The sequence below is a fragment of the Diplotaxodon limnothrissa genome, linkage group LG2 (assembly GCF_057381915.1).
Source record: "Diplotaxodon limnothrissa isolate DT_005_m linkage group LG2, D_limnothrissa_male_GT1.1, whole genome shotgun sequence".
NCBI classification, from domain to species: domain Eukaryota; kingdom Metazoa; phylum Chordata; class Actinopteri; order Cichliformes; family Cichlidae; genus Diplotaxodon; species Diplotaxodon limnothrissa.
In genome coordinates, this window is record NC_140597.1 from 38,899,304 (window position 1) to 38,916,165 (window position 16,862).

The following is a 16,862-nucleotide window of genomic DNA, read 5'->3' on the forward strand; positions in this document are numbered from 1 at the left end:
GAGCATGGCTGCAGACTTATTGTTTAATGAGGGACAAAAATAACCAAGGCCGACTCTCAGTATGCTACCGTTGACCACAATGCAGCTCCACTGCAGACGTGGGCTCTCAAGAACCTTGCCCAAGGACAACAAGTTGTTCAAGTAAGAGTGTTCCTGATTTATTTTTCCTGTGCAAATGCCATAAGCTCCATGCCGCTGCTAAAACCTTTTACACGACTGTAACTACAAAGTCGTTTAAAGGGTAGAGACTCGAGTCTGGACTTTGAGTTTTTTCGGGTCATCGTGCCTAATTAGCACGAGGCAATAAGCCAGAACCTTTAACTTTAGGGTCTCCATTTACTCTGGAAGCGATGTGGTTGGGGACAGCTGCTCTGGGTCTAAATATATTCTGTGTCAGATTTTGTCTTCTGTGCAGTACATCAACTGAGTGATTTTTCCACCACCAGCTACCCGTCTGTTGTCATGCAGGTGGTCATGGGTGGTCTGTGTATCTCAGAAGCCCTAACTCACGCAGAGGGGGAGCCAATAAGACCTCCAGTTAAGTGTGCGTTGGTGTGTGTGTGTTTGCAGAGTGGTGAGAGATAGCACAGTTCAAGGATCAATATCATCTTCCCAGCACCCTGTAATTTGATGGATCCAATCGATGGTCAGGGGAAAGAAGAGAGGCACATGTTCAGACAGGCTTTCAGGCCTGTGAGCATATATGGAAATATTTATACATTTTGTATACTACTCGTCTTCGACACGGCAGAAAGTCGGTCAAATACAACCTCTTCACTGTCAATTATCTGGAGTTTCTGGAGAAGCAATGTGCTTTTGAGTCTGTTTTTTTCAGGGCTTTAAGTAACACAACTTCAAATCTAGTGAGGTAGCAGCAGAAGCCAGTATCTCAAAACCTGGGCATATGCAATGTGACTGTATGCAACAATAGATACCACTAAAGATTAAGTGAACATGTTTTTGTTAAATTTGGGATAAGAGACATCCTGTAAGGTGACATATAGCTTCACAAACTACAATTTGTGGACGGCAAGTAGTAAAGCAGACAGACTTTAACTGTTATGACAAATAAAGCCTCCCCCACAGGCTGAGTTACAGTATCAGGAAAAAGCTAAGAATTTATGTTTGGCTGAAATAATTGAGAATGGCCAATACAAAACAACAATAACAACAACAACAACAACAAACAGGCCTGCCATCACCAGTGTGTGGATGTGTGTGTGGATGGGTGAATGATCGTGTAAAGCACTTTGGGGTCCTTCGGGACTAATAAAGAGCTATATAAATACAGACCATTTTCATTCTTAGGAAAGAAATTAAACTTACCTTTAAGCCATGGTCCCAACAACAATTTAGTACAAGACAAGAGGGCAGCTATGACACTATTAAGCCTAACCTTTAAATCCGCAGTGTGTCGGTCAGTAGTTACATTTGTGTGCAAGCACACGGTCTGTGCATCATGTGAGAGACTGTGAACAATGTCATACTTACTTTTTTACAGTTCTCCAGAATGCAGGCTTGATTTGGATTCTTGGTGCCTTTGCCTAGCTTACAAACTATTTACATTCAATGTGGGTGTGCTATCCTAAAACTTACACTGAACCAAAAAGGATTTGACTCATGCCATCATATCCTCTTCCTGCATTGCACAATAAGGAGCTTACTTACAGTATATACAGTGTAAATATTGAAATATGCAAGTGTGTGTTTGTGAGAGACAGACTGTAGTAACTCACATTGAGCCAGTATACCAGCCAGAGCAGTCTTGAACTTGTCTTTGGCTTCTTCCATCTCTTTTTCATGCTGACTCTTCTCGCTCATCAGCCGGCGGATGTGGCTGTTGGAGGACTGGATCATGGAGTAGAAGTTGTTGGCGTTTCTGCGGTTAACTTCGCCTCGTTCAAGCCAGGTCAGGAGCACACGAACCGCTTCAGGAAATTTGCCGTCATCTGGGCAAGAAAGAGTAAGAGTTACGATTGACACGGAAAAGAAAAAACGTGCTGTACCCTGTACAGTCTCACGAAAGGAGAGGAGTAGGAGAGGAGTGCACCAAACACCAAGCATGATGATAAAGCAGAGACTTCTCACCTATAATCCCATAAGGCTGAAAATATGCTCTGCTTTCTGGTCACTAATAAATGTTTCATATAATAAACTGTGAAACGCAGGAACATTGTAATATTAAAAACATGTTCTCCTGTACTGACCATATACAAAATAAAAGCAGGGTTAATAAGAGCAAGGAAACATTAAAAGCAAGTGCCTCTGGATGAAAGAAAAACAAATTATGACACAGTTATATATTTGGAAACAAATAACTTTGTGGACTTCAACAACAGCTAAGGGCAGAGACAAGCACCCATTTATAGGGATCTTGGTGAAAACCTCCTCTATAGGTGTCTTGTCATTAAAAGCAGGATCTGAGTTATACAACTGCCTGGGAGAAACGGCTAAATCCTCTTTCCCCTTTGGAAAGAAAACCTAAATCTGAAGCAATAGTTGGGATAAAAGTTTTCACAACAGCAGCCCAAAGTGATCAGAAACAAATCCTTGGCTAGAACGGCACAGTGCTGGAGTTCTTCGCACCAAAGGCTGGGGAAGGGAGAGCTGAAAAAGACTCACGCAGATGGTTGAGAGGCACAAAGTCACAGCCATTATGTTATTAGGCAACTGTGACTGAGACCTGGAAGTGTCACTGCTCATTAGTGAAACAAGTTTATTCAGCCAGAAACTCGACAGAAAGCCGAGAACGGGAGAAAGAGCTGAGAAGAAAAAAATAGAGAGGATGAGCAGGGAGGAGAGTAGAAGAGAGAGGACGAGATAAGAGACAAGCATTTGCTGAGGGGAGAGTAAACTGATATACTGTGTTTAACAGCCGTTTCGTCTTTTGAAAGCAAATTTGTTAGAACATCAGAATTACTTTCTCAGATTTACCGGCTGCAGTTTATGGCTGTTCCTGTAATGTCCTGCTCTGGGAAATCCCTGCAAGCACACACACTCGCAGTACTCAACCACTGTCATGACTTATTATCTACCTTGTCAGTTTTTGGATTGCATGAATAAAGACAGTACCATGAGGCCTATTTTTGTATTCTCTCAATAACAATGTGACAGAAGCAAATGATTTTCTTCCACACATGCGACAGGTTCTTCTCTTCTGCCAATCTGTGTTTCTTATGTTTGTGTTGTCATATCCTGCATGCTTTTCATTGTACATGCTTCACAGATTGCCAGCATCCATGTCTACCTTTGATCTTGTCTCCCAGCTGACCGCACTCGTGCTCAGAGTAGTGGACGATGGGAGGAGGGGATGGTGGCCGGAGGCGATCTTCTTCCATCTTGCGTCTGTGACGCTCCTCTCTGGCTAACATGCGCTGGCGACATTCCCACTCATAGAGGTCGTCTCTGGCCTGTGCGAAGTCGACGTGGAGGCGTCCAGTGTCTTTTTTGTCTGTGCTTGAACCCAAACGGATACGATAACCTAGGAAGGAAACGGAAATTGTAAATAAAAGAGAAATAATGGTCGAACGAAGTAGGAGGCGCTTAAGAGAAACTAATGTGGAGGAGCAGAAGGAGCAACGGTAAACGTACCAGTACAAGTGAACAACTTTGTGCACACAGTTTTTATAATGTGATGTGCAATCTGCTTAGTAACAGCGTGATCACAGGTGTTACATGTTAGCCTAACGATTTCAGAATTTAGTCCAAACCACTGCTACATTTTTCCTGTCTCACAAAGCCTCTGGTTTCATTTGTTACTTCACAGTTCAGAACACGAAGGGAAAAAAGTAGAGGGTAACATGTGACATCACTCGTCACAGAGTAACAGTTACGCAGCCTCCTGTGGCACGTAGACTGCTGCAGCAAAGCAATGCAAGGCATGAATGCTTCTAATCCCGGACATCTGTCAAATTCGTACGTCCCGTTTACATCAGTTTCTTATTAAACCGTGCTCATTTGTCTTTGGTACTCTCCATTAGTCTTACACCTTCTACACTGCTCGAAAAACTGAGAAAAATGATTTAAGTTACACTTGACTGAACTGAAAAGCAATACATTTGAAAGGAGTGACACTCTAAAAAGGTATGTGTAGTCGGTGCCACTGGGGATTTCCTCTGAGCCAACAGTAAAACACTTTCCATTACTTTCAACAATGTGTATTTAGATCCAGCAAAATCCAGTGAAGACACTTTTTATTGGGATCTACGAGTTGATTCACCTCCAGCATGCCCTCATCATTACTCTCTTTTTCTTGTTAGATCTCTTGGTTTGAGAAGATATATTAGCTGTAGGGTTTGTGGAGTACAGAAGGCCTGCATCCTTTTGGGAATACACAAGGGAGACTTAGAGAGGCCAATTACTTCTCTAGTGGCACTGAAACACCACAATATCCCTCATTACCCCCACTCTTCTCCACACTAGTTCCCACTTATCCCCACTCTCCCCTCCTTACTCAATTTCCACTAATGGCTGGTTGTGGACTGAAGTGAAATCTGGTCCATTTTGTGATTTAATTGCTTCGAAATGATCAAAGTGCATCCAACGTGTGTTTTCGGTCACACGTGTAAGAGTGTGTTTTCCAACTGAGCAAAGTAATGATGTGCAGAGTGATTTACTGACAGACACAACACACTCTCATCAAAGGAAAAATAAAAAGAGGGTGAAACAGTGTTGGATGCCAACAACGACAAACCAAAAAAAAAAGCAGGAAAAGAAATGAGCGCGATTTCAGGGTCTCGACTGTCTGCTCCCTCTGCTTCAGGCTCCCAGTCTACTACTGCTCCAATATTTCATATGAGGAGATCTTGGTGTGGGCTGCTTGAGTGGGTGTCATTTCTAGGTAGTGTTTGCACAGTGTGTGTGTGTGTGTGTGGTATTATTTATGGGGGAACTACACAGCTCTGTCAACACTTTAATATATGGACCCCCACTCCCACATCTCACTGTAAGAGTATATGTGGACGAAATCGACGGGTCTCTCATTCAAACCCACACTCAGACATACACACACCTGCCTACCTACCTGCATGGACACACAATAACGCAGAGAATATTCCTGAATTGGGTTAAGAGTTTGGGGGGAGCAGGAACACAGGACAATGTGTTTGCTCTGAGAGATTTAAGATGTCTGTAGTCCAGAAGCTACTGTGGTAATATAGGAGCCTATAAGCCAATGATACATGGTTAGTAGAGGTTTTTTGCCTTCATGGTAAATGGATTTTTTTGGCACCTGTAGTAGAAAACTCCGCTTAGATCTCTTTCCTTAAGTGACTTAATAGAGACTAGCCAGTTTTTGATTTCTGATGGTGCTCAGTCTAATAAAGAAATACGAAAACATTTTTAATAATTGAATGCTCTTCTTTGTGGTATAGCCACAAAGTTTAACCTTGGGTGCTGAAGGTGAATTACAAATGCACTGATCTACTGGGATTTCCCTGTACCACCATCTCTAGATTTTACAGAGAAAGAAAAAAATATCCAAAAGGTCTTTGTTTGTGGGATTTTGAATATTTAACCACTTGATATAAACAAAGTACGTAGAAGAGCATCTCTAAACGCACAACACACTGAGCCTTGAAGCAGATGGGCTACAGCAGCAGAAGACTGCAGCAGGTGCCACTCCTGTCAGCTAAGAACAGCAATATAAAGCTAAAATTCACACAGACTCACCACAATTGGACAATGGAGGACTGGAAAAAAACTCTGCCTGGACTGGTGACTCTCGATTACTGCGGCAACAGTAGGGTCAGAATTTGGTGTAAACATCATCTATCCTGCCTTGTATCAGACTGGCGGTGTTGTAGTGGTGTGAGGTAGTGCTGGGCGATATGGAAAAAATATTTATCACGATATGAATTATTTTATATCACGATAACGATATACATCACGATATACCACCTGACCTGTGGTCATCTAGAAAGTACGCAGTCTGTAAACAGCAAGTGCCGAGGGTGCAGTCTTTGTTGTGAGTTACCGTAAAGTATGTCGCAAATCCGGGTGCACGTACAGCAGCACCAGGTCGCAAACCACAAGACGGAATTTCTTTGCAAAAATTATCATTTTTTTTATACTTTATCTTCTCTTGCATAAAGTTAAGAGCATGTATAGTGAGAAGACAACACTAATATATTTGCCACAGGCTACTTAACCCTTTAAGACCTACCATAGAACCAAGTCCGCCAGAGCTTATCTTTATGTTTTTACATGCTGTAGTGCCATTTGTGGGAGCATTTCAAGTTTCCATACATCAATACAACCGTTATAGCCCAAATATTAAAAATATGTATGCATTAAGTCCATAGTAACTATATAAATTGCAAAAATTTGTAGTGCAATAAACTACAAAAAATTTAAAATCGTTTTTGTTTTTTTGTTTTTACATATATTTCTAGTAAGAAAAATTTAAGAGGCTTATCCCTCAAAACTGTAAATACAAAAAAGTTGCACAAAATAGTTTCCAACCACGAGAAATTTATTTTGAGTGTCTTCATAGTTTTATTTCTGAGATACACTAATTTTTATATACTACAGGAAAAATGAAAATAAATATTATAATTATAATTTCTAAGCATCCCAGAAACGATACAGAAAAGCATAAAATCAAACATGACTTTTAAAAACACCAACATAGGCTTATAAGGCCCTTTCGCGGAAATGACGTCACTTCCGGTTTCGGGCAGGTAATGGCGGATGTGCGATAGTTCGTGCTGACGTATATGCCAACGTAGGAAGTGTTATGAACATCAGCAAAGCGTGTTTCTGGAATATTATGCTTTTGTTGCTGCAAGTGCTTCTTATGCAATGTTTGCAAAGCTATATGTGGAAGGAAATCGTGACCTAGGGCAAGCTGATGGCATTAGATGTAAGTACGACTCCGGTTTCACATGCAAAAAAATTTTTTTTCGCTACCTTACGTGGTTCCAGTTCTACAGGGATTTAAAAATAGTTAGGTAAAACGGAGTTTGCCTGCTCCGACCGGTTGTAAAGGGTTAACTATATATTTTATGTAATAATTTATAAAATTTGGGTTAGAAACGATAGAAGACACTTTTCTCTCGTCCACACGATACATATCGTCATATCGCCCAGCACTAGTTGGAGGGATGTTTTCTGGCAATCCATTGTTTCAACACCGCAGCCTGAGTGCTGCTGCTGACCATGTCCATCCCTTTATAACCACACTGTACCCATCTTCTGATGGCTACTTTGAGTAAGGTAACATGCCACGTCACAAAGCTCAAACCATCACAAACTGGTGTCCTTAACATGGAAATTAGATCACTGTACTAAAAAGGCCTCCACAGTCACCCCATCGCAATCCAGGAAAGCACCTTCGGGTTGTGGTGCAACTGAAAAAATCTGCAGCAACTGTGTGATGCTATTACGTTATCGTCATGCTATGTTAACATGGAGCAGACTCTCTTATGAATGTCTCCAGCAGAATAAGGCAGTTCTCATATCAGAAAGAGGGCAGGGCTCTAGAGTGCCACCAATTTGGTCGCAAATGCGACCAAATTTTTCAGTGGTGCGACTAAAAATAAATATTTGGTCGCACAGGTGCGACCAACTGTTCCGGTAACAAAAAAAAAATCTCTGTAACTCTCCGTGTGGTCAACAACAGACACACATTATGCCCCTATCGTGGACTAAACCAATCAGAGATAGTCAGGGGCGGGACCTCTCTGATTGGCCGTGGTCCAGTTGAAAGTGCAGGTGGAAGAGAGAGGTGAGTAGCTTGAATAAAGCGATATCAATTCATTAACGGATTCCACACAAAGACCTAAACACGGAGCGGACCCAACACATCAGAATCAGCTTCGTCTTTCTCGGCTTTCTCACCCGACGGCCTGAACACGGACACGCTGTCGGAGCTTAGCGATTCTTCGGGTCCGCGCTGTGTTTACGTCTTTTTGCGCTGATTCTGAGCTGCAGGTTTTGTCTCTCCAACCAAAATTCACCGAGCCTGCAGCAAAAGAAGCAGCAAACTGCGCTTCACATTTGATCAATGTCGTCATGAATTCCCTCTGACTTTTGCTGTTTTGCTTCCACCACGATAAAAATCACACTTCCTGCACAGCTCTCTCTCTCTCTGTACTTCAGGAACAGTTTCCCGTCTCAAATCTGTTTTCTGCATTGTTCATTCGCTTATTACCCACCAGTCTAGCGTTGTTTACAGCGCTTTTTCTTTTTTCACTTAAATGACCTCGGACAAGAAAGCCTAATTTCTGCTGTTCAATACTGAAGAAATTTAAATTTCTTAAAATTATGCAAAATTGCAGAATATTTTTAAGGTTATCTGCTATAAAAAGCCAGACCAGGAAAATCTCCTTCATGTTTTCCTGTGTTTTATTCTCAGTTACTTTCACACAAAGGCATCTGCTGTGATTTTCACAATTCTGATGAAGTCTCATGTGTATCAGTACTGATAAATGATCAGAATTATAATATTTCTGACTGTCTGAGGCTAAATTGAATCAAATCAGGACTTTGAGAACCGGAATTGAATGGATTATAGAAATCAGTGATGATACTCAGCCCTAGTGAGCAGCCTAGGCCTGAGAGAAGTGGATGTACTGTAGCTGTGGGTAATAAGAAAAGATGAAAAGAACTATTGATAACTTTTTTGTTAAGTTAAGGCCTGATCTGTCTGAAATTCATAGCCAGTGCTCTGACACGGTGCCATCAATATTTGAATGCTGAAAAAGCACAGTGTATCCAGAAAACACATTATATGCTGCAGTAAATGCACTGCCCAAGTGTCCCCTCTCCCCACGGCCTTTCAGCAGCAGACAGCAGCAAACAGGTCGTCAGAGGAGGCCAAGATGATGATTAAGTTTTTAACATTTTCTACAATATTGACAAAGCACTTTAAGCACAAGTTTGTTAGTTAATAATTTAGAAATTAATATTGTCTGTATGGACTTCCCCCCCCAAAGAAAGTGCACATGTAAAACTGCGGTGTTAAGCGATGCGGTTGAAAAATTTGAGTGCGCCTAACTTTTGTGCCGGTACGCCTAAATTTTTAAAGTTAGGCGTACCGGTGCGCCCATGTCAAAAAGTTAGTCTAGAGCCCTGGAGGGTCAAACATGGTACCAGCAAGGTTTACACAGCGAGTTGTTTTAGCAAAGGTCTTGATATTTTCTGACAGTTGTTTTGTTTGTTTTTGGTAGGCATTTTACCAAAGCACTGAAGTGCTCAATGAAAACACGGATGGCAGCAGGACATCCACAAGCTCACTTTGTGATTCTTTAAGTGGTACTTGAACTACAGAAATTCACACCACTGCGTTTCATCAGTAAGGCCTTAAACAATAAATAAAATTAAGGCTTTAGATTTGCGACCTCTTACCTGACAGGAAGAGCGCCTTGTCCACAGTTGGCTCCTCCGCAAATCTGATATGGCAAAAGTTCTTCTTGCTTTTGCGTATGGCTGTGATATCGCCACACTGTCCAAAGACCTCCATGATGAGCTGCTCTGTGGCATTTTCTGGCAGACCACCGACAAACACAGTCTTACATCCCGGAGGGCGGTCTCTGGTTGCCGGAGGGGGCAGGTCTGTGACAAAGAACAGCCATGTGTAAGACATCATCAAGTTGAAATATAAATACGAGGCTGGAAAAACTAACAACTCTAATTAGTCGACAGCATTTCTTAATGTTTGCAGTTCAAAAAAGTCCTCTGCAATGTTTCTCAATCACTGCTGTGTGAACTTAAACACAGGCAACCCGAGAACAATTCAGGTAAAACACTTTATTTTGAGCATGAATTTTGCTCCTTGTGAAGATGAAAACAATACAAGCAGCGGTAACCATTGATTGGACTTTGCCAGAGAAAAGTGGTTTTCTTTAAAATTCATTGCAAGAAAAAAACAAAACAAAAACAAAGTAACAAACAGAACTATTATCAACAGCACTGCCTGAAAAATTAGGGAAAATGATTAAAAAACCTTTCATCACTTTGTAATAATAACATTTTGTTCAGCTTTTAATCGAATAGGTGTTTATTTTGTCTTTTTTAAGACATCTGTGTATTAAACATGGAGACAAGTCAAAACTATAGATGAAAATAAAGCAGAACTGCAGCCAACCATAAAAATAAAACCTGGATTATCATGTACAATAAAAATATCCATTAAAATAAAGATAAGAGAAGACCATTGGTGCTATGAGAAATGCAAAATTTTAATAAATAATTATAGCATAATAAAGGATCCCATCACCAAATAAGCAAGACTGACAAAAGCAAATGCAGCGTAATAGCAGGGCATTAATGAAAAATCCATTTTAGAAAAAGCCTCTACATTCAGACTGAGAATAATGAGGGCCAGATCACAGCAACATTAAAAGAGCAAGATGGCATCTGTATATAATACAAGCAAAAACCAAATTCTCAGGGTGATGCTGTGCATTTTCAGTGAAGTCATTCTAGAATAGAGCACTCATGACCTAAAAAAAATTATGAAGTTTAATCATATCATTAATGAATAATGACCTCTTTAAGCAAGAGTTTTTTTGTAAGAGAAACTGAAAAATCAAACCCTCCCATCCATGAAAATGAAATTCTGTTGGCCCCAAAGTGACAGATCTTTTAATGTGAAGGGTCCCTCGCACTGCAGAAATCACTTATTCATCACAGATGAATGTTGACTGATTTAATCTCCAATAGCTACGGCTTCTCATCCATGATGAATATGATTAGCGTGGTCTACGAGAAGTGAACCAGCTAATCAGTGTAGTGCAGAGGATGCTGTATTTCTAGACGTCTACTAGGAAATCTCTGCAATGGGGCTGAACCTGGTTGGATACCTGAGATATAGGAGGAAGATTGGTCAGGATATAGGTGTTTTTAGTACCGTAGTAGATTTCAGTAGTGGCATGAAACGAAAAACAAAAAAGTATTTTTTCCTAGTAACAGCTGTTAAGAAAGAGTCTAGCAGCACCCTGAGTTTCCTATTCTGCCTTCTGGATCAGTCTTTAAAGGATTCATCTGTTGACACAAGTGCACACATCTAGAGTGCAGTCAGAAAAAAACTCCCCTCATATTCTCATTATTCTCATATATGCACTGGTGAATACAATTTCAGATTCACGTTACACATGGTTCATGTTTCTTTATATTTTGTTTTGTCATTCAACAACCAAACAGTCTTCCACTGATGCTTGTAAAGCAAGAACTCAAACTTTAATGAAAGCTCTGGATTCAATGCAGCACAGGATTTGATAAAAGAATGAAGGAGAGGACGGCACGAGCTGCTGTGTTCTCAGCAGGGTGGCTCATCTCATGCTCAACAACAAACTAGACTGGTAGTGGACTCCTGATGCAGTTTCGGTTTTGGTAACAGTTTAGGATCATTATTAGCTACTATGAAACACTAATGCCTTATTCTCGATCAATAGCCTCCTACTTAACAATAAGGAAGAAAGTCGTCATTAATAAGTTATGTTCTTATATATGTTGTTCTATATATGCTCTTACTTTGTGCTGTACCACAAGAACAGGCATTCTTCGTTCTGCAGCCTCAAACATTTAAACATGTTATTTGGTTACGTTTAGACACCAAAATGACTTTTTGGGTTAAGTTTCAAGGTTAACATATTTACCTGAGGTTTTCTCAATGCTCTGTGTTGTTTTCTGTTCAATCGCTGATTACAGTGAATGATAACTGCCTACTAATCTCTGCAGGCAGGTTTGTAGGGCGATTAGCCTGTTAAAGATCATTCCTATGAGACTCACGAGAACTGATAACAGGAACTCAGTGGGCATTAAACATCTGGATTGGCTGTGCACATAGATAATCCTGCACAACAAAAAGCTCCGTCGGCTGAAAACAATGATTGTTTCGTAGCCTTGAACAATTGCAGCCTCTTTCAACTGCTTTTCAGAAAATCTCTGAAGTGGACGAGTATGAAATGGGATCGTTCTACGTGTAATGACTTCTTGTTTAACTGGAATAAACCCTGTATCATTTTAATGTGTTTACGGTGTTACAAATAGAACTTGTTAACTGCAGAAGTTAAAGGATTTTATTATTACTTGGTTCTGGGGAGGCAACTTTATACCAGACAGTAGGAAGCTTTAATTCTGAGCTACTTGGAGACTATTAACACTTGGAGGTTTTGTAAAAGTTAACATCTTACCATATTTATTTTAAATAATTAACCACATGCTATTTGGGGAGCCTGACTATTCGCGAGATACTACTACCTTAGAAAGTCTATACTAAACAAAGCATACTGAACATGTAATCATGTAAAATTTCATTGCTTACTATTAACAACAAGTAATTACTGACTGACCTAGCAGATGCACAGCATGATCATAAGGAACAAAGGTGAAACAACTGGTTCATAATATCTAATAAAAAGCCAACCGGCTATGCACTTGGACAGTTTAAAGCCAAGCCTTGGTTTGGCAATAATAAACAATATATTGCTAACTGTTACATTATTTAGTTATTATAAGCACAACAATATACTACAGCATCATGTAACACACAAAGAAAAAAGTTAGGGGAAGGAAGTTTAGTTGTGAAAACATAACGATCCAAAGTCAGAGTTTTCTTTTGGCTAAAAAGCTTTATCAGCTCATAATCCCCTGCTGTCAGAACTCCTTGTACTTGCATGCAGCACTGTTAAGAGCTGCAAACAAACTTTATGTCTCTGAGCCGGAGCCAGCACCATCTCTTTCTTTTAATTTTTCCCCCTGTATCTCTTCTACCTTTACACACAGGCTCCAACAACCCATCCCTCCCCCTGCCTCTCCTTTTCTTTAAATGCGACCGTTAAAGCAAACATCGTCTGTTTCATTCCTTGACCTCTAGAGTTGGCGGATTAGACTAGTTTTTCAGTTGAGATGGACAGAAAAAGTAAAGGCAGAGCAGAAAAAGCTGCGATAGCACAGAAACGCTTTGTTGGCAGATGCAACAAAGACTTCCAAATTAACTGACCTTTTCGGTCCACGAGCGGCCGATGGAGCAAGGAGGACAGAGAAGGGAGAACAGGTGCAGTGCAGAAATAACCTAATGTGACATGCTGTAAGTTATCTAAAAAGAATACAATGGAAAGTCTTGGGGGTTTTTTTTTGGCCTAAATCTGTGAATTTCTGTGTATCTTTTAAAACTTAGCAGGAGTGAAATCATTTTGCAATCCCCTCGGCTGCCTGCTGTGCTACTGAATCGCACTGTTTATCACAATCGAACATTTTATGCAAACGAATTAGAAACAACTCTCTAGATGAGCTATTTGTGACTTCCAGATTACAGTAAATACACGATATCAGAGGATATCAAAGCATTTATGAACAGTGCATGTGATTGCATTTTATGCAAATATAATGAGCCAGTGAACCTGAGGCTAAGGAAGCATAGGAAGAGGATGGATGGAGCAGCTTTTGCAGGATCTTTTGTGGAAATCATTTGGGAAATCATACAACACAAATGACTAAAAAACATTCTGTGTTTTCGACAGTGCACACAAAGGAAAGCAGGAGAAACAGAAAATTGAGCAGACGGCTAAATGGAAGAGACAAAACAGAATTTTAGCAGGTTAGAAAGTACTAATAATATAATAAAGGACAAACCAGTGGCTCAAAAATTACCCTGTGATTTTCTCTTGTATTAGACCGAATTATTCTGCACATACAGTTTCATGAATGTGGCTGTAAAGCAAACAGACTGGCTAATTTTTAGTTCAGCCCTGTCCCAATGGCCTGCTCTTCATATGACCACCCAGTGGTTTGCTACACTGTCACAGGTTATTGTAATCCATCAGCTCGACTGACCAGACACCCTTTCATGGTCTGAGAAGATGCCACAGAGAGGAAGCTTTGTCCCTCAAAGGCCAACAGTTTACAAGACTGTGGTGTGAATAAGGCACGGCGGGACCGCAGATCGTCATTTTGAGCAGTCTTTATTTGCTGCGGCTGCAGCTCACAGGCTGCCAGCCGCACATGAACCGCACCACAAAACACTCCACCAACCCCTGAGTCCCGTGTTTTAACACGGCGGACGTGATTGCGGATGCTGTGCAAGTGCGTCCGCACGGCCCCGCAGACCACGCCCCACCACAAAAGACAAACTACAATCTACACACATTCAAGTACCGTACCTATGTTTAGCTGATTCTTGTCAGGGGTAAACTAAGCCATGTGCACGAAGAATTACGGTGAAAAATGGCACAACTGTCTCACAACTGCACACACTGCGATCTGCACATCAGTGTCTGTTTGCTTTTGTTTGGTTTAATCGGTTTGCTTACTACTGTCTGAATAACTGGTTGTTGCAAACACATGAAGCACTGGCATGTACAATGGGGCCCTGCTTATGGCGCGCAACGCTTGCGCGAAATGCATCAAAATCAATAATGAGCCAAGAAACTGGGAAAAAAAACCCCAAACAAACCAACCAAACATTTCTGAGCATCCTTCCTAAAAATTTTATACTGTATGTGTTCATATGTCGAACTGGTACACACTGCAAGAATACTAAAATCTCTTTAAAGATAGCTATACAAACTCTTCTCTAACAACATCCTCAGAGGGTTGGATAAGAAAAACAGTTATCAAGCTTTGAAGTGGGTCCATAGGTCCAAATACTGGGAGCAAAGCCTTTGCAAACCATTTACAATACCACCGAAGCATTATATAGTCGACCAGGCAAAAGAGGCAGTAGAGAAGGTGAACCAGTGATCAATGCTGAATTGAGAGGGTTTGACTGAAGTCAAGAGGGGGGACGCATTGAGAAGAAGGGCTTGATGAGGATGTACGCTGATTGTAAGGTTATGCACACTGAGAAGACAGAAGAGCGAGAACGCACAAGAGCTGGGGGAGGGCTGAAAGGGTTGTTGTTGCTCAGCTAAAAGGTCAGTGAGCGAGGATGCTGCATGCAGTGTCAGGTTGAGTGTGTGCAGCTAGAGGGTAATGACTACTTGTGATGGACACCATATGCAACCTTGTTGCCAAGATGCGAGTACTTTCCTGTGATATTTGCTTAACGCCTCAATGCAGCTAATGCCAGTGTTTGCTTCGCTGTTACAGTTCAAACCGTGAGCAACATTAATATGGCTCTGGTTCCAAGCAGCAGTCCTTAGTTACTGTAACAGTGATTCATGCACATTCCATTAACAGCAAGCTTTATACTGGCTCAATGGTGAAGTATAATCCAACTGTATTATATGTTCTCTGGGTAAACACATGACAAAGACTTCAAATAACTTCATCTCCCAACGATTTGTCCCGGCCACCACTATTTTGCATCTCAAAGCACTTTTGACAGCATGCAGTATGAAATAATGATTCAGTGCTATCAAAATGTTCTCCTCTCACTCACCCGTCAGTTCTGTCATACTGGGAAGACAACACAGCCTTAGCGAGACAGATGCTGACAAGATCCTATTCTCAAAAATAAAACACCACTTTTTGATATGAAAGACTGGGTAAACTTTCTTGCCTGTTAAATAAAAGCTGATACAGTATCCGGTGCAACTGTGCATTTAACTATCTGACAGTATTGACTTAAATAAAGCGGTTTTCTACCGTTTTCTGCACGTCAGACTCTCTTTTTAGCTTCAGAGGTCTCCAGATATATCCCCACATGCCACGCCCAGCCCTGTCCTTTAGCTGACTGAATTTTTCAGTCGAGGTGAGATAATCGTCAATGACACCACATATAAAGACGTGAAATTAATAACACTGATCCTGTAACAATGATACCTTTCAGGCTTGGAATGTAATAAGCAGCAAGCAAACAGACAGGATTTCAAGTTTGTGTTGGAGACAGGAGAAAATGGGTATGTGTAAGAGTTCAGGCAACTCTGACAAAAGGCCAAATTGCGATGGCTAGACGACTGCTCAGAGCAACTCCAAAATGACAGGTCGAAGTTAGTAGCTTCAGAAAGGTTATCAAATGAAGGACAACGAGTGATGTGGAGTGATGGCTGGCCCGTGTGGTCCAATCACATACACAAAAGCAGAAGTAGTGTAAGTGTAAGATGTGTCAGAACAGAGTCCACTGCAGTTTACTGTGTAAAGGTGATCACTGCCCATGCCTTAAAGCTCCTACAAGAAATGTGAGCATTACACTTAAGACCACAGAACAACAGCAGGAAGAGACCAGGTTTGACTTATCATCCATCTTTTACATTATAGTGATCGCCAGATGTTCACACCACATCTGGTAGAAGGGTAATTTACATAGCAAAACCTCCCAAAGAAGAAACAAGACAAAGAACAGCGTTACGTTTGCAGTCTGTTAGATATGCTGGCCTTGCCTCGCTCCATAAAGATGTGTTGTCCAATTCCTCAAGACACCTTCAAAGGTCCTGTAATGGTCTGTTAAGTGCAAAACTCCTTTGGGGTTTGGCCTGATAGTCATTACCTTAAGGCTCAGCAACATATTTTTAATATTATTTCTCAATTAACAGTTTTCGGGATGGAAATAGAATGAGTCAAACTGTAGATGAGATATTGTAAATAAACTGGCGACATACCACAACCTTGCCAAATACCTGAACTGGTTTTAGTCAGTTCCCTTAGCTGGAAAATGCGACCCTGACAGATACACCTGAGATCGACACCAGAACTCTCAGAGCCACAGAAACACAAAATCAACCCATTTGATAAGGCGCCAATTCTCACTGGGCATTAGCCATTCCTGTAGACCTCCTACAGAGCTACTTAGCTTTCATGAGAAGAATCAAGCTAGACAGCTTCTCAATTGTCTGCCTATTTTAAAATACCTGGCTTATAGATGGACTGCTTTTTTGTGACACTGGAATAAGTGACACGCAAAAAGATCATAAGTAGAGCTGGGGAGCAAAAAAGCGAGAGAAGAGTAAGTGGAGCAGAGTAGAAAGGCAGGGAAGTAG

General features: G+C 41.0%; 1 protein-coding gene across 1 annotated transcript in view; it reads right to left on the reverse strand.

The window, feature by feature from the left end:
* enox2 (ecto-NOX disulfide-thiol exchanger 2) overlaps window positions 1-16,862 on the reverse strand; it is a 123,461-nt gene that overhangs the window by 24,916 nt on the left and 81,683 nt on the right. The window contains exons 5-7 of the mRNA XM_085363490.1: window positions 9,349-9,555; window positions 3,248-3,481; window positions 1,737-1,949 (exon numbers count right to left, since the gene is read on the reverse strand). Coding sequence (XP_085219616.1) covers window positions 1,737-1,949; window positions 3,248-3,481; window positions 9,349-9,555 — 654 coding nt within the window. The remainder of the gene's footprint in view (window positions 1-1,736; window positions 1,950-3,247; window positions 3,482-9,348; window positions 9,556-16,862) is intronic.